At 34.8% G+C, this 26,595-nt stretch overlaps 1 protein-coding gene across 4 annotated transcripts in view; it reads left to right on the top strand.

The window, feature by feature from the left end:
* The window catches only part of LOC110441939 (protein Wnt-7b-like), a 105,409-nt gene extending 79,205 nt beyond the window's left edge, over positions 1–26,204 (top strand). For all 4 annotated transcript variants that reach the window (XM_021485254.1, XM_021485257.1, XM_021485255.1 and 1 more), the window contains exons 3-4: positions 6,348–6,619; positions 24,286–26,204. In XM_021485254.1, coding sequence (XP_021340929.1) covers positions 6,348–6,619; positions 24,286–24,768 — 755 coding nt within the window. In that variant the 3' untranslated portion in view covers positions 24,769–26,204. The remainder of the gene's footprint in view (positions 1–6,347; positions 6,620–24,285) is intronic.
* The last annotated feature ends 391 nt before the right edge of the window (positions 26,205–26,595 follow it).

The raw sequence follows: 26,595 nt of genomic DNA, 5'->3' as shown, positions 1-26,595 counted from the left end.
TCACGTCACTGACAGTAATCTGTCAAATAGTTAATGTATAAAAAGTTGTTTCATTCTCCAGTTGAAATCTAAGGCAGAATGGCTTATCGTAACCTGATTAACTCTGTTGAGAATGTTTCGTTGTATAATACGGGTGTATGGTATCCGTCTGTAGACGGATATATACACAGTCTTCGGACTTGTAAACTTAGAAGAACGTGGGGAACAATTGATACACGGCATACTGATTGAAATCTATTTGACACTTGAATGGGAAGGAAAGGCACCAACAATGACCCCCGGCAATGTTTATATACGTGTGATTGTCTTATTGTATATACGTTAGTTTTACCTTTGCTAAGACAGATCTCTTTACGCAGACCATTCACTAGTTCAGTTACGAGTGGTGACTGAGATGCCTATATATCTATATATATATATATCCCAAACAAGGATGGACCTCAGATCAATGTTACTTTATAATTCCGGTCCGGTAACCTCGCGGTTTATTATCTTCCATGTACTCGTTCAATAATATATGTGTTATTACACATTAATAACGTTCTATTTCTCTTCACTGGTAAAATATTAATTTACTATTTTGATTGATGACGACATTACACTTCGGACGTGTCAATCAACTGTCATAGTTAATCAGTGTATCAATTATTTTAGTTATGACTACACTGAAAAATATCTCTGGTATTTCATTGAAATATTTGATTATGAACAGGTACTAGCCCACTCGCTCATGGTCTATGACCATCTGGTGAAGCCCTTGTTTAATCATACTATTGTCGGGATTGGTAATAGTTGGAAAAGAAGGCTGAATAAGTTTGACACTAGTTGTAATATCCGTATAACCATGTAGGATAGGTTTACAGTAGGGAACAATAGGATAGGAGGAGACGGAGTAAAAGCAGTGATATCAGTCTAAGTTTTCGATTATTTTTTCCTTACGTTTTGGTGTCGCACATACAGTTCCTATATATTCGACAACATTGGGTACTTATGTTTTTGTCCTTTTTGTGGCATTGTTAATGTTAAATTTAACCTATTTCTCTTAATCCTAAATGGCTCATCTTTACCAACCAAACTGTTTTCATGGTCAACCACGCTGTACTAAAAAAGCAAGTGTCTGTAAACCGTTATAAACACGACCATTACAACAAACGTACACAAATCGAACAAGCACTTAGTTAATAATTTTATCACATTTATAAGACACTATACAATGAGTGTATTTTTAATCAAAGAGAAAATGTTGTTACTTTGACATTAAGGAGTCATCAAATCAAGTAATTGTAGTAGACGGGTGAACATACATATAAGATGATTTAATGTAGGAAATTAGGATGTCGGTTTTTCTGCTCTGTTTCATTCATGAAATGGGACATTTCCTCTTCCTTTTTTTTAAAAATTGTGTTTATTTTTTTTTAAATTTTGAAATCACCATAAATCTATTTCCAAGTCATTTTCTGACCCCATGTTGATACTAACGGATAAATCAAATTTGAGAAAATAAATCTGTTATTCATAATAACATTTAACTGTTCATACACCCTCATTTCACGTTTGAGTGAATCAGTATTGGTTGAAACCAACATCAGTGTACATGAAGCATTACTGACCAGAAAACATCACAAGGCGTTTAAAAAGCATGTGGGTCGAAGCAGGTAGTATTCAGGCAGCCGTCGCTAATGAACCGGAGGAATTTGTCCCGTGGGGATTTGCACGGAGTTGATGAACCTCTTCCCTCTGATAAAAACCACACATTTTGTTGTAGACTGTTCACCTGATTAGCCGTGTATAGTTGATGAAAACGGAGGCAAATAATATAGAGGCCAGGTGTTAGAGGTACAGCCCCTCCCCCTCCAGAGGGGGTCAAAGTCAAAGAAATTTAATCAGGATTAGTTTCTCTTCACGAATACCCGCCATAGGTTGCTTCTGTGTCCCTGTATTGATAACGGCCTATATTTACAGGCGAACATCGGACTGGAGGGCAGTAAGCTATGATTTTGCCCGTCACACCGCTGTCAAATGATATTTGTATCCTCCTCCTTACTGGCTAAAATTCATACCTGCAGTGACAGATGCCAGGGCTGGTCAATATAGTATGGGATGACCATTGTCCAGTGCTACACTGCCACCGGTACAGGTGGACATTTTTGTTTTATCTTTTATACCTTGGAACACCGAACAGGCAGATTGATCTCATTACTGCTCGACGCGTGCCAAAATACCTTTAAATATGCTAATAAAACACTCTGTAAAAACTCCAATTAAGATAGTTGCCTCCAGGTCGCACGCGCCTGCCCGTGGCATGTAATTTTCCTTAGTGTCCTTAAAATTGGGTCTTTTACATGTCATGTTCCAAAGTGTGCGTGCATGTGTTGGAGGACGGCGAGAAAGAATGGGGAGGGAACAACAGAGAGTAGTCGAAGAGTATTATAACATCAATTAATCCGAATTAATTCGATGTTTATAAGACGTTTTGTATCGAACTATTAGAAAGAGAAATTAAGAAAAAACGAGTTTCCCTATTTCTACTGAGCATAAGCGATTCCCTTATATCTACTGAGCATAAGCGATTCTTTTATTTCTACTGAGCTTAAGCGATATCCTTATCTACTGAGCATAAGCGGTTCCCTGATTGCTACTGAACCAATCGGTTCCCTGTTTCTACTGAACATACGCGATTCCCTTATTTCTACTGAGCATAAGCGGTTCCCTTATTTCTACTGAGCATAAGCGGTTCCCTGATTTCTACTGACCATAAGCGGTTCCCTGATTGCTACTAGGCATAGACGAATACATCTGTTTCAATATTCGTCATTTTGAGTTTTGCTTGTTTTGAAGACAATATAATTACAAAGATCATGTGACAGCCCGATTTCGTGGTTTATTACAGTGATCCCCCTTCGCAAGGCCCCAGACAGCAGACTTTGATGTACCGTTAATTTGGCATCACATGCACAATCTGACGACATAAAATAAAAACAAAACTACCCATTATGATATGAAATGTCATAACGCTGGCACATACATATATTATCATGCGAATTAACGGTGATTTTAGCCTAGCATTGACAGTTTATCCAAGATTGGATAATTGCCAATATGTTTATGTCATCCTTGTCTTGCTTAATTAACTAATTGACAATAATTAGCTGGAAGTATTATATATATATATAACAGTACGCTACACAATGACATATCAATTTTGGAAGTTGTACACGCTGAAGTTGTTTCTAAAACCACTATCTGTTAACTAAGGACACCATGAATGGACCACCAGCATTGTCCAGGTCCAACCAATCAATGTAGGTGTAATGATAGTCTCGGTGAACCAAGCATTGTTAGCTTAAATCAACCACGAATCATTAATTTTATACATTTTGCATCAAATAAAAAAATAAATATAAATTCATATTTCATATTATTATGAACAATCTGAATCCAAATACGTACACAGTTGTTCATAATTTGTTTAAGTATGAAAAAAAACCTGTTAGGGATTTCTCTTACATTTATCTAAGATTAAACTGAAGAGGTTGTTTCCTTGGACTCTTTGACGCAAGACAAGCTGGAGACGTCTGGACGGTGTACCGTGAACCGTAGTTGCACTACGATAGTTTTTCTTGCACGACATTCATATCTGACTGGACGTATGACATAACTTTATAAAATATACGTAGTGCTATTGTTTTACAGTGATGAACCAATGCGTTGAAACCTTACATCGTGTAAACTATCGCAGGCAATTCCATCAGATACCTGTCATTTCCGAAGTCGGGGGTATTTATGAGGATTTAATTTGTTTGGATTTGCATCGGAGTAATGAATCCAATGGGTGAATACGCCTACGGAATTACATATCACGATTTTATCAGAGAATATTTAGTCGGGAATAATAACTCTTATAATAAAAACATATTTTTAAATGTAGCACACTAAACGATGGATGCAAATAGAAAGTCATTAATAAAATCAGAATTCATAAGGATTTATTCTCGCGTACATGGTTTAGAACAGGAAAACACACAAAATCAATAGCAGAAACCATACGAAAACACTACTGCATTGCAACGTGGAAGATATATCAAAAACTGTAGCAGATGGTTTACCATTACAGTGTCAATGATACATGTTAACGTGCCCTTATCGAAACTAAGTAGCGTACATGGAAGATAAATATTGCGTTTTAAATAGTAATTGAAAACATCAAACAATATATCATAACGCTAACGAAATTGGAAATCAGAGTTGACGTGAATAGACAATAACTGGAATGTAATAGGCACCAAAACAAAAAGAAAGACATCGCCCTCTTATCAACTTCTGAAAACCATATAAGGTAATATCGAACAGTAAAGCTTATCAAAGATACAATGGCAATGCAAGGCAACATTGTCATAAAAATCGATGATGTCTTAACATGACAAACAGAATATTAAGATTTCATTGGATCCTTTAATATCGTGAGATGAAATCCCTTAACAGATAGCATAGGGACGTCCATGTGGAGACAAAAACCCAAGTATCACGTGTCCTTAAAGCTAAAGTAGATCAGAGAAATAGCTGAGGTATGGTAAATTGTTTTCTCTGATGTTAGATGGGGGTTTTTTTTTATCAAAAGAAGCGTTTATCACAGTCAGTTGGTCAATCAATAAAAGACCTTATATATCGCGCGATATTACATGGCAATTCCCTTATATAATAGTTGTGATGATTTCGTTTGATTTATAGGAACAAAGAATAGACAGGAAGAATTGACCTTTTAAGTACGGTTTTATAGCACCAGATAGGCAGATATGTCCTTGATGTTACAATAACAGGAAATATATCAAATTAGTCTTATCTTTAATTTACCCCGTATCACCATTACTCAACCGTTTTCATTGTTATCACAGTTATTTCATTATCGTTTCTCAAAATAAAATAAGATATGCATTTCAAATACAATTACATGAATGCCTTGGCATAAAACTCATGTCATTGTTTGACTAGCTTTGAACATTTTCCAAATTATTTTTTATCAATGACATTCAAGACTTTGTTCCTCATTGATTCGAGTATGTTTTCATGATATTTGTTTTGAAAGGTGAAAGTTTATATGGAACAATTCCGTAGGAAAATGATTTTATTTTTGGTGTTACGAAATTTTGTTTAAAGATTGTGATAAAAATGCAAACTGAATAGAATAATATTGTTTCTGGTTTGTTAGTCAAATCAATCAAACCTACCATCCACTTCCAATTTAAGTATGTAGTAGCGTCACAGTATATTACGAAGCTATTTAGGTAAAAACCGTCACTAAGTATGGCCGAAATGGTCGTGCAATCGGTCAAGTCTACATCTATTGTGAACAAGTACATGTACGTGCTGACCAGGTGAATCACGACTTCCGCGTGAACTTTGCGAGTAGGCAAAACGTCTAGTTTGACATAGTTGGAAAACTATCCGTCCCCTTTTCTTCAGAAATACCAGAATACAATTTTAGAAGGCGAGCAAATAAACTAATCAAACACCTCTGACTGTGCTTTCTGTAACACTTTAACATTAACAAATTGAAAGCAAGATATATGAAAAAGCTTGTCTGCATGAGGAAGCACTGTTTATGAATGTAGAGACAAAAGGGATACCATATTGGTTTTTTTCGTCATCGGTCTATTTTATGGACCTAAAATATATCCTGTTAAACCCCTGGATCCACAAATCACCATACTTATTTGTAAAAAGGACGAATAGGAATATCGTCCATCATATATATATCATCCGTTTTGCTCTTTGTCAAAGAGAGTACATCCGGGTCGAATGCAACTAGTCAGGAGTTTTATGTAGCATATACATGCCTGGGTGTTCAGGTGACCCTTTCGCCTATGGAAGTTTTAACCTTGTTGAAGTTGTCTGATGTGGTAGTATTTTGTGTGGTTTAGTAACCATAGGCTCCTGTACTTCGCTTCATGGAAAAGTCGAAACACTTCAATCTAATCAAGATAGTATTCCGTACATACTGATGGCCGAAACTATTTAACAATGTCATAGCTTGACAAAGGGACCAGTCGGTTTCGAAACGTTGCTACACGTTTAGTGCGTACTTTGTTTGCGGTTTGAACCGATTAAAGACGACCTACGAACTAGGTTGTGATAAAGCGGTATATAAGAACCTCGAATTATTATTATTATTATTAAAAAGTAAAACTCTGATATTGTTTACCAATCTTTTGTGTAAATTTCATCAATTGATTAAAACGTAACTCATCGCAAAAATACGATATATTTTCACATAATCTATTTGCTTAACACACTCAATGTTTACTTAAGCGTTTGAGCTACATTCATGTTGCTTTCTCTTTTCTTTCCAGCCAGCAAAGAAGCCGCCTTTTCCTATGCAGTGACGTCAGCAGGAGTAACGTATGCAATCACACAAGCTTGTAGTTTGGGGAAATTAAAACGGTGTAGTTGTGATAAGTCTAAGAGGAAAGGCAAATTCACGTCCCGTGGTTGGAGGTGGGGCGGCTGTAGTGCGGACATAAGACACGGACTTAAGTTCGCAAAGAAATTCTTAGACGCTCGTGAAATAGAACAAAATTCAAGACCATTAATGAATCTCCATAATAACAGAGCGGGCAGAAAGGTGAGTTGTTTTATGTTCATTCAGCTATATTTAATCTTACACTGTTTTTTTTTTTTTTTAAATGTAAGAATTGTCTCTCGAATTAATACAGTCTTGACATTTTCCTAATCATTGTTTTATGTGTCACCCTGGTAAACTACCAGCCGCTTCCTACCGACTCGGCTAGGGAGAATTTCTCTTTAGATCATTCGGTAGAGTGTACGACTAGTAAGTCAGAGGTCCCGGGTTGGACTCCTAGCGGAGGCATTGAAAACAAAATTACCTCTGTTACATATGTAAGTTTTGGAAATGGATTTATATTTGTTGTAAAACATGTTTCCAAATCCTATTCAAACAACTATGTATTGTTTTATATTATACTGTAAATGCAAATAGAATTGAAATACAGTTTGTATTGTATTAATTACAAAAAAAGAAAGACACAAACCCAGTAATGATACAACAAGTGCGTGACACATATATAATATCAAAGTTTTTACTTTATACACAAACAATGTACGTATTTAACGTGTCGCAACTTTTTAAGACCGACTTATCCTTATCCTCATCCTTTTTTAAGATATGTCTGGGCTTTAGGGGCCAGTCGGTCTTAAAACCTTTCGACACGTTTTATATGAACATTGTTTGTGTATAAAGTAAAACGTTGATATCACATATTTCCAACCTAATGAACCTTATTGAAGGCGTAACATATTGTTAAAATAATTCCTTTATTATATTTTTTTCTTCGTAAGGATTCGATTACAAAGATATTATTTTAAACCTGCCTTTCACTAATTGGGCTTGATATAATATCATTTTATTTCACCTCTTGAGTATGATATTATGCAAATACGTGTTCACTTATCCTTACGTACCTATACACCCCTAGGACATCTAACTTAAATTTTCTAACGTCATTTTCAAACCAAATGTATATGGATACTAATGGGTATGCGTCGTTAATCTAGATATTAATATTTCTATTTCATTTTAAAATTTTACGAGCAAAAATAAGCCATTAGTCTTGTATGCACGGATAAACACGCACCAAGTGGCATTCTTTAGAAACACGGAAATTTCATTAACGCATTGACGGAAATTTAGCTACCCAAAACCCCGTGACCGCACGCATTTACATACATATATTTAACATTTTATGAGTATCATTGACAGTCCCCGTATTACCACAGTGCGTGCGAACATTTCAACATATTGGAAACGTTTAACTCTCATTTCCACCCCAGTGTAATCGCGATTCTTTTCCTATAACAGTTAGTAAAGAAATTACATAGAGAAAGTTTAAAAAAGATAAACCATGACATTAGTCTTGTATTTATTTTTTCGAAATAAAGAAGATTGAGACCAATGATTTATTAATAAAATAAGATATTGACATTAAGTGAAACGCGATTTGTATTCCTTGTTATAAGTGCAGTAAGGACGTAGATAATGTATACAGTCAAAGCTCCGCTGTCCATTTATATTGGAGTCTGTATCTTCCAAGGTACTATTTCTTGTCTTTCATTTTGTTAGGTGTGTCGATGATAGTCGTATTTGTGGTTTTATTTCTTATCTTTCCTTTTGTTAGGTATCTTCACATATCTACTTCTTGTCGACTTCTATGTCGACTTTTTGCTCCGATGTGATGACACTTATTTTTTCCTTTTTTACTTGATACTGTCTGTAGTTCAAATAATGTTATGTATATGAATTTTTGTTTTGTTCATGTAACCCGAAGTAACTGGAAGTCCATTATACAGGTGGGATAAACAGTCTTATATCTTGTACTTACACAGGTTTTCCCCTTTTATTTCACCTTGTGTCCATAAATTGATACAATGTATATAATCAAGAACGTTAAGTTACAGTTATTGAATGTTTTACATTTTAATTGACTATTTTGATAAATTGGTATTAAACAACCTACCTGTATAATGCTTACTATGAAATGTTGGTGAACAAATCAAATAAACAATGAAGATACAATCTTGCTATTTTGAGCGACATACTCTTGATTGATTTCTAGAAATCCGCTACAAAAACAAAGTCAGAACATGATATTACATACCGATGTTCACCGAACTGTTAAATCATGCTGTGATTGAGTTAAAGAATGTCGTCGGCTACCACAATCAGGTATCCTGGTTTCTAGTTTAGTTGGATAAAGAACGTCTCCTCACTTCTTGCTGTTGTCTTTCCTTTTATTTTGGTTTCTCCTCATTTCCAAATATCGTTCTTTTTGCTTTGATGTCTTTACAGTTCCTGTACCTGTCTTTCGAACTGGTGTCCCCACAGTTCCTGTTACTGCCTTCCTCAATTTTTGTATGTCTTTTGTGTTGATGTCCATACTTTTACTCTTTGTTGGTGTCTCCACAGTTCCTTTTCCCATCGAATTTCAGTAAGGAGTATATTGTCCTTGTGTATATTTGATGTGTTATTATCGTTTTCCAGTTTTGTTTTACTTGATGTCCTATACGATTTTTGTTATATATGAACTGATTGGTTGGTTGTTTGCTGAAGGTGATTTATTACGAGACCGTTATTAAAAAAAATCTAGATAAAGGTATATGCAAACGATCAGATTACGAGTAGATCACAAACAGTTCAGAATTACGTATACCCCAATGCTTTAAATGTGTCCTCAGTTACCATGTCAACATAACATCGTTCAGCTCTTTCAGGAAGGAAACTAGGTATCATATATCGTTAAGAATAGAGGAGCTAATTAGTATGTTTTCCTTTAGATGGTGACACAATGATATTGTGTAGGATGTTATGCTCACGGAAATTACACATCATGAAAAATCAAGTATAGCTAGTTGATGCATCATCATCATCGGTCATCGCCGCTCCTCAATCACGAGGTGTCGACAATAACCGGTGGGGACCCCCTAGGATTGTAAAAGTATTGTCCCATGCTCTGATTAGTCTGATCAGTGCGATCATAATTAAAACTGTTGTTCCCAGCTGCTAAATAAATGGTACTTCATACCATTTATCCGTGTTATATAAGATATTTGTGAAGGTTCATTGATGCTTTTCCTTTTGTTTTCTTGTCAGTCCCAATTCTTGTACTTTTCGATTTTTACCGACTTTGATTTCGATCGGTATATACAGTTGTGTATACATTCACGATATTTCATCGTGATATACTACATGACGTAGTAGTTTTGTTTAAAATATTCGAAAATCTCGCTACTATCAACTCCCCAAATAAAGTACTTAAAAATCATGCCGAGTCATGGAGGAAAACTTGATACAGATAACAGTTTGGAGTTAGTCTAAATCTTGATAAACATAATATATGTGCGAAAAAAACCCAGGTAAAATTAAAAAAATATATATTTTAGATATTAATCTTGCGTACAAGGTACAAGCCACACACGGACGAATGCATTAGGTTGACAGTTAGTTAAATGGCATAGAAAGTACAGGACTTTGTGACACTACAATACTCAGAACAGAGAACATCTTTGACAAGTAGAAACTGCAAAATAAATGTGATGTCATTGGAAACAAACAAATGACTCTCTGTCAATATAAGAAATATGGATAACGTTTTGACGGAAATAACAACTTATTCTTTTTTGTTTCGGGCTATGACAAATGATATATAACGAGACAATAGGTAGTAATAGCATGGATTTAAAAGAAAATCGAATACACTTATGACCCTCAAGAATTCCTTGGTGCACTTTTATAACTCAGAGACTGACATGCACTCAACATTTCATTCATATCAGTGACAGCCATCATCGAACTATTCTGTAAATACAGACACAAATAGTCCCACACACTTACAATGACAATAGTATTTAGTTTGCAGATATCTATGAATTGCACAGAAAGCTAAAAATAACTTGTGACAGTTATTGAAACTTCTCTTTCTGCCTGACATAAGGTATGACCTTGTCATTAAAACAAAACGCCGAGAACAATATATTTGCCGTATCAGTTTCTCTGTGGGGTATATTGATACTGCTCCAATAAAGAGTCTTGGATCTGGGTGTGCGAGATAGTCATAGACCCATGCAGCTTAGTAAAGACAAATAACATAAGTAAATATTGACGAGGAGATTCCTATCGGTGTATCAGGTGAAAATGACAATAAAATCATTAACGGGCCGTAAACCCTACCTGTACTGTGATAGACGCGAAGTCATTCCCCTGGCCTTGGTGATCTCTGAAAACTCGAGTTTATACGTACGAACTAATTACTGCTATCTATTAAACTGCAATAGATAGCGGAGGTGTTGTAATATACAAGATATACGGTTTTATAACATCACCATGCTTACTTTATTTGTCCCTGTACAAGACACTTACAATGCAGTACAGATAAACATCCGCGTTTCTAAAATAAATGTAAATCTTTCTTATACATAGGTGATAAGTTTAGGTTATGTGTACCTGTCCCTACAGCCGTTTCCTCTCATGAAGAAAAAACAAATTGTGCTTTCTTTATTTTCTTCGTTGAACATTATTACTTTAACAATCGTGAACACTGTTATTTTTAAATTAGGCTACATAATTTAAGATTAATTATTTTATTTTCGTGTTCAACTCTTTAAGCAACGCTTCCTTTTATCGTTTCGTAGTCAGGAAAAAAATAAGTAAATATATTGAATATGAGAATGACACTTCAGATAGAATACCAAAGGCCCAGATTGTTGTGTGTCGATAAGACCTGCCAAGCAGAGAATTTACGTTCTCTGAATTAACTTTCTACTTTGGTCCAGTTGCAGAACTACATATCTTTTACCATTTCTCCTTGAAAGACTCAAAACATCATTATAACACAATGATAATAGGTTGAAACAAAACGATTACTTGTTACGTATGAGTTGTCTATTTCATTGGTGCTCTCCCCCCTGATACACCTGATATACGATACCAAACGTATTGTTAGCCTAGTATTATCAGTTAGTCTTATTGTCATTATAAAAAAAGTAAAGATTTTTCAGTCCTGTTAATCATATATCCTATTACAATTCTGATTCTTAATTCGGTTTCAACGTTGTTATGTTTTCTTATTCATTCAAACGCGAATAAAATATTGCTGAAATAGATATTAAAATGTCATTAAGCTTAATACATGTTTGCGCAGTATATTAGCGGGAAGAGTGCACTTGTTCAACTAGATCGAATATACATCAATCAAGATTAAGAAATGGTCCCATGGTCACGGGGTTTGTGGCAGTACGGGTTCCTACCTTAATGATTGTATCGATAATCCTATCTCATCCTATTACTAAATTATTTGCTGAAAACACACACCTTTAAGTGTTGTTACTGTGCATACATTTAAATACTGTGAGTTGTGAATGAACATGTACCGTACCATGTCATGTATTTTAACAACTTACTTCGACATATATGTCTACGGTATCATTTCAAGTGTGTATACAACTTACAATGTACTTCGACATAGAAGTACACGGTATCGTTTCAAGTGTTTATACAACTTACAATGTACTTCGACATAGGCGTGCACGGTATCATTTCAAGTGTTTATACAACTTACTATGACATAGATGTGCACGGTATCATTTCAAGTATTTATATAACTTACTTCGACATAGATGTGTACTTTACCATTTCAAGTGTTTATACAACTTAAAATGTACTTCGACATAGAAGTGTACTTTATCATTTCAAGTGTTTATACAACTTACAATGTACTTCGACATAGAAGTGCACGGTATCGTTTCAAGTGTTTATACAACTTACAATGTACTTCGACATAGGCGTGCACGGTATCATTTCAAGTATTTATATAACTTACTTCGACATATATGTCTACGGTATCATTTCAAGTGTTTATACAACTTACAATGTAAGTACATAGAAGTACACGGTATCGTTTCATTTATGACATAGATGTGTACCGGCTCATGTCATGTATTTATACTACTTACTATGCCATGAATATATACCATATCAGTTCAAATATGTGTGTTATATATATATATATTTATAACTTAATATTAGCTATTACCCCATTGCATAACCTACAAAAAACGATAACACAAAAAGCAATAACGTCATATACCGCAATGTATGAATTATGGGGTATATACAAAAAATACGTGTTTGCATTTTTGTGCATACACCTCTTCACAGTTCTTTCAATATATACTGTATTACCCATAAAAATGATCATATTTTTTCCTTAAGCACAACTTACATTGAATAAATATTACCGTATCATGAAAAAAATCTTCTTTCCAAAAGAGGTTATCTGTATAACGAGCTTGTAATAGATGAATGATTACTTGGACATCACAAAAAATGCAAAATGTACATGCTCTGAATTTTAGATAATGACAATTGTAGGTTTTAATACATAGTTTTAACCTTGTATCACAGGTATGACTTGTAAAGCTATTAACATCCCCTAAAATTATCAAAAATAAATAAATTAAAAAAAGTTTTGCCTTAAAAGACCTTTCGTTGGAGTCAAAATGAAAGTCAAATATCGATAATAATGATTAGGTAGTCATTTTTACATAGATAATCACACGGACCTGAAGTACACGCTTAATTTATCACCTGTTGCTCCTAAGCACTGAAAATGAACAAGGGTGTATGTTCCTCTCCTGTGGTATTTTTCTTTATTTGTAAGATTTGATTTGTAAATATAAATGTACGAGCAGAACATTTTATTTCAAAATATGAGCTCACATCATTACACCTACTGATAATATACCGATGTTACAAGGTTTAAATGGGATTCGTTTGGACGTCATTATTAATTACCATCGATAGCTATGTGTACTTAACATTGTAAGATTCATCTCTGGAGGCTTCAAAATAGCAGTGGTATTGTAGTAGGATTTCCCTACACTTGGACATGTGTGATACAAGTGGTACAAGTACAGTGGTAGACCAACGTGGGTTGATGTCAGAGAAAATGTGGGTTTTCCATGTTTATCTATATAGGGGCCAGATACCGTCAAAACATTGGAAACAATTGTGCGTACGTCATGATGGAAAGGGTATCCCATTTACCGTGACAAATAGCTAATCACATTTTCTATCATACACACTCGCTATGTTAAATTGTTTACAAAAGAAAGAAAGTCTTTTATATGTCATTTAAAGACATTTATATTACTCCGTAAGGGACAGGACAAACACACAATCATTGATGTACGTTCGTTTATTGTTAAAGCAATGTCGTATTTCTTTGTGTGGTGTTCTATAAAAGGAGGAAATCTATCGGCCCTATTTGATTGGACAAGTTGATATTTCTACCTTGATTTAACAGTTTAGTTAGTGACGGGTGTTAAGGAAAGTCCTTTGATATATCCCATTGTTACAATAGAGCCAATCAGTGCCCTGTTTGTATTAACACTTTGTCTGATCAGCTCGTGCACTGTTGGGGCGAGAACGTTGTTACGTTGAAATATGGTATAGGACGTTTAAAACAGGGAAAATTCCAAATACACTTTAAATGGAAATGCCATTGTCATATGTGTTGCATATATCCGTAATAGTTTATTTCTGAACAGCACAATCCTAAATTGTATTCATTAATAGACAATAATCTCGAGCAATATATACACATTATTTACATAAAGAGTTACGGGAACGAATAGAAAAATGTTTATATAACCATAGAACTATTTTAAATAGAGGAATGTTTATAAACACATTGAATTATCTAAAATATAGGAATATTTGCAACCAAAGAGCTGTCTTAAATAGAGGAGTATTCATGTAACCATAGAAATATCTTGAATAGGGAAATGTTCATACAACCATAAACATATCTTAAATAGGGGAATGCTGATACAACCATAGAAATATCTATAATAGGGAATGTTTATACACTAATAGAAATATCTATAATCGGGAATGTTTATACACCAATAAAAATATCTATAATAGGGAATGTTTATACACCAATAGAAATATCTATAATAGGGAATGTTTATACACTAATAGAAATATCTATAATAGGGAATGTTTTACACCAATAGAAATATCTATAATAGGGAATGTTTATACACCAATAGAAAACTATTTTAAATAGCAGAATGTTTATATAACCATACAACTATCTTAAATAGGGGAATATTAATTTAACTATAGAACTAGCTTAACTTGGGAAATGTTTATATAACCATAATCCAAAAGTACTACTTAAAACAGGGGAATGCTCACTTAGCCATAGGATTATCGTAAACTAAGAAATGTTAATATAACCGTAGAACTATCTTAAATAGGGGAATGTTCACTAAGCCATAGGATTAGCGTAAGAAATGTTAATATAACCATAGTAATATCTTAAAGAGTGGGAAATGATTATATAACCATAGAACTAGATTAGAATAAGAAATATTAAGATAATCGTAGAACTATCTTAAATAGAGGAGTGTTCATATAACCATGGTAATATCTTAAACAGGGGAATGTTTATATAACCATAGAACTAGTTTAAATCTGAGATTGTGTTCATATCTCAATAGAGTGGTCTTAAATATAGGAGTTTTTATATAACCATACATTTATCTTAAATTCTGTTACTATGACTCTTTTTATTGTGTTACTAATGACACACTTGCACCAACTAAATCAACAAGTTATGCCGAAACGTTATGATAATAAAATTGACATTCTAAAAATCCACCATAACGTTTATTAAGATTTTTTTTTTTTTTTATTAATATATATTTTTATATTTAAATTCAGTTTATCAATTGAGAAATATTGCATTTTATGTAATTGCACGTTTAAAATATTTTCGATTAAAATTAGACGACATAGATTCTTGAGGTGTAACTTCCTAAGTGTAGTTTAACCTATGACACGTGTTGGTTAACATAACAGTAACGATGTAACAATCGACCTAGTTCATGGAAACATAAAGAGGGTCCACAAGAGGTTATTATAACGTGTCAAAAATAAGCTCAAGTTATACACTAGAGTAACTGGCACAATACACTGATGAAGTTGTGTTACGTCACTAGCGAGACTAATAAACGTCATAAATACAGACGATAAGAGATTGTATCTAGGACGATTTAGATAACACACCTATCTCGTGCAGGTGCAAACAGTATAAATATATTTCTGCAAAATCAATTTACGCGTTAAGCACTATATCTCGTATACGTTGTAAATGTGGTTATGATTTTGCAGAATTAAATTTCGCACCTGCATGCAAACTTAGTCCATTTACTACTGACACTACAAATATACATCTGTATTTGATGCGGAACAAATTAAGGTTTTTTGAGTGACGTATACATGACCGGGACTATCTGTCACATCTTTATACGTACCTGACAAGTTGTGTGTATTTATAACTTGGGCCAAATTGATTCGGGTTCCACTAGTCTTAGTTTATAGTCCTTCAGCGAAAATTGTTGTATTTTTATTCTGTTGTCTCGTGAGGCAGTTTTGAAACCCAACAAGCACAATATGTATTTTTTTTAACAGAAAATATCTTATTATTTACTAAACACATTCTGCATTAATATATCATTGATATATTGGAGATTGATGGTCGACATTCCCACTACAGACAAAGATGTTGTAATAATGTATTGATAGGAACAGGGGCATCCTCTGTATCACATCGGTTTTACATCAGTTGGACTATAATTACTTTTGTTTATGTGCATTCACAAAATTATATATACATATAATGTATATTACACTATAGCACTTATCATTATTTTAATATCACCAGATATAAAGATTAATTTGGATAATTATAAACATATAAGATTTAAGGTCAAAGAATCCGAAATCATCAGATCAGTAAAAAGTATAATTGAAAGTGATTAAGTTTACAAGCACATTAGTATTTCCAATGTGAACAGAATAACTACTTATGAATTCTTTTATTGTTTTTTAAATCTGTATGAGAATAAATCTCCACATTGAGAATGCAAATATTTCAAAGGTCATTACAACTTCCAATTCCAGAATTTTATGATATTCTGTTTTGACCTAAACACATATGTAAGACAAAGAACTTTTTGTTACCATTAACACTTACAGTTTATGATCGTATCAAGGTCAATGAAACGAAATAATAAACGAAAATATCCATTTTCCATTCTAGTTTTGTATATGGCATTTTTGATGAAATCATGATATCGACACTAAGGGCAGATAGGGGTTGCGTTATGTTGGATTCTGTTTAGTAAGAGAAAAATAGCATATATGCATGTACACTGTATGATGATGGAATAAAACGACTCGAGATATTGTTTGAAACAATCATTAACAAAGTCCGTTGTTTCAAACATTTCTGGATCCCGGGTATACGTTACACCGGAGCTTCCAAACGTGTTGATTTGTGTTTCAACTCTAACACATGCAAATGTGAACGAATGAGCTTTCATGTCTATTTGGTTAACTATTAGAAAACATGACCTAGGTTTTCCGATTATTTGAATAAGCTGTTCTTTTGCGCGTTCAAACTTTTATCAAGTAATGTCTCGCTTTCATTTCTCCAATACAACAATGCCACAGCTGATGTGAGGATTTCTTGACATTGAGCTAGTAGTCATGTCTTGTCAGTTTGACGTATATGTATGAACAAACGTTTATAAATGCACACGTGTTTTATCACACGACGATGTTAATTCGTTCAGGTCAAGTCGCACAAGGCTGACATGCTTATATCGGCAATACGATGAAGTTTGTTTTTTGTAGAGCCTTGCACATGCATGTTTCATTTTCTGCGCTTATTAACCATTGAAAAGTATCGTTACCTCGCCGACGTTATAGAACCAGTAACGTATAATGTTTTTGATGAATTTATGTTACATTGGTATGATTGTTCTCCTGCTATTGCGTTTAGTCATAACATTCTGCATATAATGTATTCGAAATTATTAACCTACTGGATTTTGTATATATAGATATAATTAACCAGTAATTTACTGATGGTGACATCTAAATACAATGGGGATCTGAATACGCCCCTTTGCAGGATCAATTTTCTATGATTCGATTTGTTATTCTGCTGATATTTCTTTATTCACCAGATAAGCGTACGTATTCCGATAGAATGTCGCGATAACAGATTGCTTAGGAAACAAGATAAATTGTTACACGTCCAAAGAGGTACTACACTAGATCATTCAGTGTAGATATCATTGGGATAATAATGTTAGGGAGGCAATTATATGCAATAACTAACTTTAATAAAACTAAAACAGAAGAGGATATGTGTTGAATACTCTTTATGGTCAATAAACTAACTGAAATCCCTTTAAACTTCATTAAAATCTCGCAACAATTACGATCTGTATTAAAACATAGCTTTACTTATAAAACAATGACGTTAAGTACGCAATAGCACTCCCAGTGCATAACAGGTGTATACAGACCCCTGAATAAGTCATTTAAAATGTTATAATGGTATCGTATCATCAGCATGGATTTTAATTCAGATATCATCATAATTGCAATAATATGTATTTAATGATTAATCAAATAAATGTATTTGTTCTTCATAGATAACGGGTGTAGGGGTATTATTCTTAAATGAACTCTGACTCTAAATTTACATCATTCTGAATTATTTCTGATATATCAAGCATATTCCTTTAAGAATTACATGATAAGCAAGAAATAAAAAACATTTCGGATCGGCTGTCTTATATTAAATACAAAAATACCGCTATGAAATCAATAGGTCCACAGGTGTTGTTTATCAATGAACGATGAAAATGTGATACCACTAATATATAAATGTAACAACAAATATAAAAATAAGAAACCACAGCGTCAATTAAAGTACACTACGGCGTCAACACACAAGGACAATCCAATTATATTACAGCGTCAACACACAAGGAAAATTCCAGGTGTACCACAGCGTCAAAACACAAGGACAATTCAGGTGTACCACAGCGTCAAAACATATGGATGAACAAGTTTATCACAGCGTCAAATCACAGGGACAATTAGAAAAAACTACAGCGTCAAAACACAAGCACAATGTTAGTGTACCACAGCGTCAATACACAGGAACAAACGCTGAACAAAGTCCATTTTAAACAGGGATCATAGTGACAGGATGAGCAAAGACAAACATACAATAAACCAAGAGGGTAGACATTTCAAGCACCCCATGTGACCATCCTCCTCTACCAGAATTGACACTATCCCTTACTACTGTACCTGTCCCATTACCTAGATTATATATATACATTGTATATACCGTGAACATATACAGTCAAACATCTTCGTAATGCATACACAAGGAGTCTATACTACAATCATTTTCTTTCAAGCTTTGTTAGATTATCTTATAAATGAACTTGAAATCTAATTCTCTATTTTGTTTTTATAATTGTTAAACTTTTAACTTATTATATGATTTTTTAATCGGAACGATCACCCTCTCGTGTCACAAAAAATGCAAACACATATGCTGTAAGTTGGTTCGAGTACCAATAGTGCAAGTAAATGAAGCTCGACTTGGACGGATCATCCCATTCAAACGTTCACTTATACTATTGTAATGGAAGATTTATCACACAATGGCGTCTTCAGTGTTTGTTGAATCATTTAATTCGACTGCACCCGTACAGGTATTCGGGTTTGTAACAGTATCCGTTTCGCCAACAGTTTAGAGCTAGACTTTTGACCTTGTACTCAGATGGGCTTTGTGCAAGTTGAGCCGAGAACCAGGGAACATGAGAAGATAAGGCGAGACCTTCAGTAGTGTGAAGCCTCGTAAGACTACCAACCAAATACTCCAATTTTATTTTTCTTAATTATCGGCAAAAATGTATATTCAGATGTACTTTAATTGTGAAAATTTAAAATCCTCTCCAGACCAGCTCTGTATATCTAGTTTCATAATCTACGAAACATAGAGGGTCGGCTTTACGTGATAGGATCATTAAGCTTGCGGTGTGTGGTACAGTAAAGGTTCTGGTAACACAGTCTGTATCTGTGGCACGGGATCCACCCAGGTTCAGTCTGAAGATTGCAGGGTAGCAGAATTTCCAAGGGAAAAAAGGGGAAAAATTGGGAATTTTGAAAATATCAGAATGAAGGAATATGGATGAAGGTGTTACGAAAGATGCCTAATCTTCGCCTTGAACATATGGAAACTGATTTTGGGAATTACAAACCATCGTGCACAGCTACTAGCCGTGTGATAACATCACTACTAAATGAACTATCCTTGTGATTACAGTATTACTTAGTGAACTATCCTTGTGATTACAGTTGATTACAGTATTACTTAGTGAACAACACGTGTGATTACATCATTACTTAGTGAACTATCCTTTTGATTACAGTATTACTTAGTGAACTATATTTGTGATTACAGTATTACTTAGTGAACTACGCGAGTGATAACAGTATTACTTAATGAACTACCCGAGTGATAACAGTATTACTTAATAAACTATTCGTGTGTAACATTAGACATTATAGTGAGATTGAAGTAAGTTAACTTCATTATAATCACAATAGGATTATAATGATTGTAGACCACATACATTGGTTTAAACTATCTTCCTGACGTCTATTTGTTTCCTTTAGTGATAATTTAGTATTCCTGCAGACTATTTAAATGTCCTTCATTCATTGACGGTGGTCGGCACTTAGGCAGACCTAATTAGTAGCCTGACGTATTCTAATGATTACACCGATCCAGACCAAGGTACTTTCGACATTGTCTTTGAGAGACAATGGTCTGCGTGGGTGCAGATTTGCGGATGATTACCGACAAACTTACTGAATGACCTCTTAAGAAAATTGCAATGTAATAACATTATGTGATGTAGTGTCATTAATTAATGGGCCGCTTTTCTTCTTTTCTCTCTACCCTCACCATTCCTCGTAACACTTATTACATCTTAAAGTAGTAAATAGATCAGCGTAGCTTTCACGTATTTAAGCATACGCTTCTTTAGCTAGTCTCAATGAATTTTATATTGCTCATATTTTGTTATCCTCGAAGGTCGATTTCATGAGTAATTCAGTTTTTTAGTTAACACCTGACAATGAATTAATTATCGTAACCGGTTAAGCTGACTTGAAACCAATTTTAGCTTCAATGACATTCACCATTGACACTGCCTCTCAGAAAGTGTCATAGACAAATAGGATTCCAACATAAGCAAAACCAAACCAGTTCAACTCTTTTGTGAGTTCTGTCAAGACTTTGGAAGTTCTCCGCAGACACAGATCAATCAATGGGCCCAAGCAATGAAATAGACACGAGATGGATACGCTGACGTGACAGACATTGACACCGCCTGTAGATTTCCCTGTAGTTATTCGCGTGTACATTTCTCTGCATTCTTAACAGATTCGCAGGTAGCTTTTTACTGCAATTTTTCTGCTAATATATGGCGTGACCCGAGAGGCCTTTCGGTGTACAGATGAATCTTAGACACGCACACACGACTATTCAACTGTACGGCGATTTACGTGAAATAATACACATATTGGTATCTTCCTTTGCAATTGAGTTATCTCTTTTGCCGCGTTAAGAATGAAAAATCTAAAATCGTCGGGTAAAATATTTATGACAATTATCTTAACCTTGTTTTAGGTTCGTGCCACTTTAAAGTATGTTATGTCCCTTTCATATTGAATTACAACAAATTTCAAAATTCGGGTGTTATCTTAGAACCTCATCTACCCTGTTTTTTTGAAAGAGATTATCTCTGAGAATGTTTGCGGTATTTTACACACACAAAAATCTTCGCTACAAAACAATTTTCTACTATGTTCTTGATGACCCAATGTATTCCCGGTTATTTCTGTTTTGTAAGGATTTTATTACGAGAACAGCCTTACTAAAATGTATAGTGTGTTATAGCAAGCCTATTTGATGGAATGAAAATTGAACATATTTCATTTGTTTCTTTTCTTCGTATTTTATTTTGTTTATCAAATAGATCTAGGAGTACTTCATTGTGTCAAGCTCGAAAAAAAATGCATCAGTTAATGGGCTATTGTCATACCGTGTGGAATGGCAAGTGAATTACATTGAAACACGTGCTCTGGCTGATTTTTTTTTTAAGGGATTTTCAATTTTCAGCGCTTTCACTGTATATGCTATTAGTGATGACGTTATTTGTCAACGAAACAAACGCTGGTTTCAATATCAGTGTACAGTGTGTCTGTTTACACATAAATTAAATTTAAAAAATGCAGATAGATTAACGTAACCTTGTCAGTCGTCATTATAAAACAAATGGATACAATGTGTCCGAAAGTCCTTAGTGTAAACAGGTTTCGCTAAAAAGGGAGTTGTCTCCCTTCTTATTGCGCCCTTGACATATTTAAATCTCGCTTATTTCAATAAGGTTTGCCGTTTTGGATTTGATCTCGTTCCCCACGAGATTCTTTTCTTGCTATACTTACCTTGCCTTCCACTTAAACAGGCTCCTGATTTAGTACATGCATCGTGCTAACGACCTATGCTGTACAATGGCCGACTGTGTCGAAAACACACAAACAATTGATGACAATAGGCCGCGATATAAGACGCATCCTTGCCTAACTGAAGTAAATCAAAACCTTATCTGCGGTATCGGCACAGGTAACGGACATCAAAGCCAGACAAATAACAGGTGTTGGATGGCTTGTCCCTATCTGTAGGAAATTCGATACTGGTGATTAATTGAAAAAAAATATCGCCATTTACAAGTTTAAGTTATGGTGAAGGATATATAGTTTCTGATTGCTAAAACGCGCCCAATTAGTGTTCAATCTATATATAACAAATTCGGCAAAGTGTCTAGGTTGTAAACAAATCATATGATCATGTTTTGTAGTTAGGTCATTTTGTCACTCATTCTCAGTAAACACGTCATATGGCCACGTGCTGTAGCTGTGTCATTCTGTCACTCATTCTCAAAAAAAATCCTCTGATCATGTTTTGTAGTTAAGTGATTTTGTCACTCATTCACACTAAATAATTTCTATGATCTCGGGCTGTACATGTCGTTAGGTCATTTTGTCACTTATTCAAACTAAATAATTTCTATGATCTCGTGCTGTAGATAGGTCATTTTGTCACTCATTCTTGGCCAAGCACAACTCAGCTTCAGACTTAAGGGGCATTATTTTTGGACTGAGAAACATTCTCATTGCTTGCATCCATATCATACATATTTTGATATCTTAACGAGTGTTCATATACGTGTATAAACCATGTAACAATAAAAGATGGTTTTTGTTAGGTTTATTGATCCTGTATTGAACTTTTTTCCTATCTATCTGGTCATTTTTCCGTTAATTCTTTAAGAAATCGATTTGAAATCGTAACATTTTTTAATATTTTGATTTCGCTGCTTATTTTATGAATGGGACGCAAAATAAAGCTGCGTACTACTGTCTGTCAGAAACTATTGTCAAATGTATCGTCAGAAGTATAGTAATTGCCTCACACGAACAAAATATTACAGCATATTCCTGAAACGAATGCCAAGCATTTCAATGTAATAGTTAAAACTGATGCATCATATCATTATATTTATTGAACGGCAATTGTCTTGTTCAAAACATAGAAATGCGAACAAGTATTTCTGGCATCCCCTTCACACTGCCGCTAGGGTGTAGTAATGGCAGAATGATTGAGCCGTGGGCTGTAACGCCGTATTGTGGTGGGCGAAACATGTGTTCCCTTTAACAAAGTTACTAGTCTCCTGGGCAAGCCTATAATCAAAGTCCCGCCGTTAACATGTTCAACTTAGCAATTGCAGAGTATGTCGTGGATGTAAACAAATACGATACATTCCCACAGCCTGCCTTTCATATCATTGATCAGCGAGGCCATAACTTTGTTAAATTCCCATAAAATCATCTTATAATTTTCTAGCTAGTTTAAACAGTTCCATTCAATGCCCTGAAGACTTTTATTCGAATGCTCCTTTTTCTAAATTGCCTGACATGTACCACTGCCGTGGTTAGCTAGTTACACAACCAGACATCCTAGAATCGTTGATGATTTATAAACATGAAAAAGAGCATTCACATGGAATGGCTTCCCATGGGTAGACAATAACACGTCTTGCCATACCGTCTGGGGGGAATAGAAATACATGTTTGTAAGTCTGAGTCACATTACACGTATAAATCATATTTGAAGAAGCTTCATTCATAAAATAAATGTATTTCTCTTATCAATAAGTTCTAAAATGAAGACCACCACACTTCTTCTTTTCTGGATAACCAAATGGTTTATATGATATTCCTCCGAACTAGTAGTATGGTTGTGCTGTATGAAACGTTCTGTATTCACTTTTTATGGTTCCCAAATTATTGCCTTGTTTCAAACTGCAATAGATAAATTATGAGCAAAAACTTTTACAAATCATGTTAAAGCGGAAAATAGGTACCCTAAATCCCATACAGTCTAGATAATTGACTATTCTTTCTTGAAACCTTTTCGAACATACAATGTACATTTATTATTCCCGGATAATAATGACCCTCTCGATACTTATAAAAACTGTTGTTTCGATCAAGGCAAATATATGTGTACAGTAAATAAAATTACGTAATATTTATTTCAGTTTGTTCATCCAAGAGTGTATTTTTGGTATTTGTTTTTTCAATATGGTATTGAACAAGGAAATGTATGTTTAACTAAATCTTGCTTTTCATGTTAAATTAACATTAACTAACGACCACTTTTTCATAAGCAAAATAACTAACCATGCTTTCGTCTTTTCCAGGCTGTCAAGGAGCACATGGGGACGGAGTGCAAGTGTCACGGTGTTTCGGGAGCTTGTTCTTTGAAAACGTGCTGGACAACTTTGCCATCTTTTCGGAGAATAGGTGAACATTTATACAAAAAGTATAACAAATCTAAAATGGTGGTACCTTATTACGCCACTAGGAACCGCATACCCACCTTTTTGACTTTGAAAAGATCTAAGCGTGCCCATGCAAAACCGCGCCGCTCTGATCTGGTATATCTTAAGAAATCCCCAAATTACTGTGATTTTAACTCGTCCACTGGTTCCTTGGGAACAGTAGGCCGGAAGTGTAACAGAACATCTTCCGGTACGGATGGCTGTGATTTGATGTGTTGTGGGCGTGGCTACAATACACACCAATACACAAAGACTGACCAGTGTCACTGTAAGTTTCACTGGTGCTGTTACGTCCAGTGTCGTGAGTGTAGTGAGCGGACGGAAGAATATGCTTGTAAATGAGCATACTCACACGCATGAGCAATGCTAGTACGTTGTTAACCACGACACAAGAAAAGGTGCACGTGCGCTTTCCTGGATCTGGATTGCTGCTAAGTAAAGTGCTTTTATTTACACTTTGTGATACGCTGGACGTGACCACCATGACGTCACCAAGACGTTACCGTGATATTTCACCTTGTGGTTTGTGAAAACAAAGCTGACTTACGTGCTGAAAACGAAGTCATCGACGTTTATTGGATCCCCTATGTTATGGGCATTCGGTGCGTTCGTGCGGTAGAATAACAAGGTCGTTGCCTTCTGCTCGACCGGAGGTTTTCTCTGCGACATCGAAGTACTGCGCACGTGCGGGTGAGTCCGGACTATAAAAGAGGTTACCCGGTTTTACAAACAAACTTGTCATAAATAGACGATGGTGTTTTAACAAAACAAAACTCACATATGACCAAGGATTTAAAACCAAAATGTTTTAATGACGCAAAATAACGTTCATCTACAATGACACCATCATCATCATGATGACTTTCTATTTATTTTAACGTATTTGTACCCCCGTGTACTGTAAGTAGGAGACAGATTATCAGACACGTGATAAACACGTGTCACGCGTGCTACTTCCAACTGTCTCGCATTCATGAACAAATATGACATGAACAATGGTTCGGACATTATACTGGATATAATTATTTTGAATAATATACATGTAGTTGTTGTTGTTGTTGTTGTTGTTATATGAAGAAAAAAGCCAGTGACTGATGACATAAAATCATTATTTATATTACACCATTGAAATGTTGTTTAAGTGAAATACTTGTATTGTTCCGTCATGTTCATACAGCCGTTAATGTATAGTGTATATTTAGACGTGTAAGCGTAGACTTGATCATACGGACGGACGGGTGTACACGACAAGAGCTTACACGAAGATTCGAAGGGTCTTTATCTGCAATTTAAAAAGGTTAAAGCTGAGAGTTTTTTTATACCTGTTTTGTCGCCTCTCTGTATCCCACTCCATCTCGGTTGTATCCCCCCAACATCCCCACTCGGCTGTATTATCCCTACCCCACATCCCCACTCGGCTGTATTATCCCTACCCCACATCCCCACTCGGCTGTATCATTTCCTACCCCACATCCCCACTCGGCTGTATCCCTCCCTACCCCACATCCCCACTCGGCTGTATCATTTCCCACCCCACATCCCCACACGGCTGTATCCCTATATCCCCGCTCCTCTCTCGACCCTCTCATACAAACTGTATATCAGCTATACATGTAACTTCACGTGAAGCAGTCATAATCATTCTCTGTAACTTAGATCTCTTAGGTAGATAAAGACATTTGGTTTAGGGGTTAGCGAACTAAGATAATATTAAATATTGATATTAAAATTTGCTTCCTACTGTTGTTCTCATATCTACCTATATAGATACAGCTTTTTTAAAAACTAGCATACAAATAGTGATATACACTGTAATACGAAAGGTGTCAAGTCTCATTTCAAAATATGTTATTAAATCAATTAGATTTAATGGGAATTGGGTAATATTTCAAGTGTACTACGAAGGTGTAAAAGTACAAGTGTGATACTATATGTGTAATAATACAAGTGTGATACTACATGTGTAATAATACAAGTGTGATACTACATGTGTAATAATACAAGTGTGATACTACATGTGTAATAATACAAGTGTGATACTACATGTGTAATAATACAAGTGTGATACTACATGTGTAATAATACAAGTGTGATACTACATGTGTAATAATACAAGTGTGATACTACATGTGTAATAATACAAGTGTGATACTACATGTGTAATAATAC

The sequence above is a fragment of the Mizuhopecten yessoensis genome, unplaced genomic scaffold, assembly GCF_002113885.1.
Source record: "Mizuhopecten yessoensis strain PY_sf001 unplaced genomic scaffold, ASM211388v2 scaffold716173, whole genome shotgun sequence".
NCBI classification, from domain to species: Eukaryota; Metazoa; Mollusca; class Bivalvia; order Pectinida; family Pectinidae; genus Mizuhopecten; species Mizuhopecten yessoensis.
This window is presented reverse-complemented; position numbering and strand designations above follow the sequence as displayed.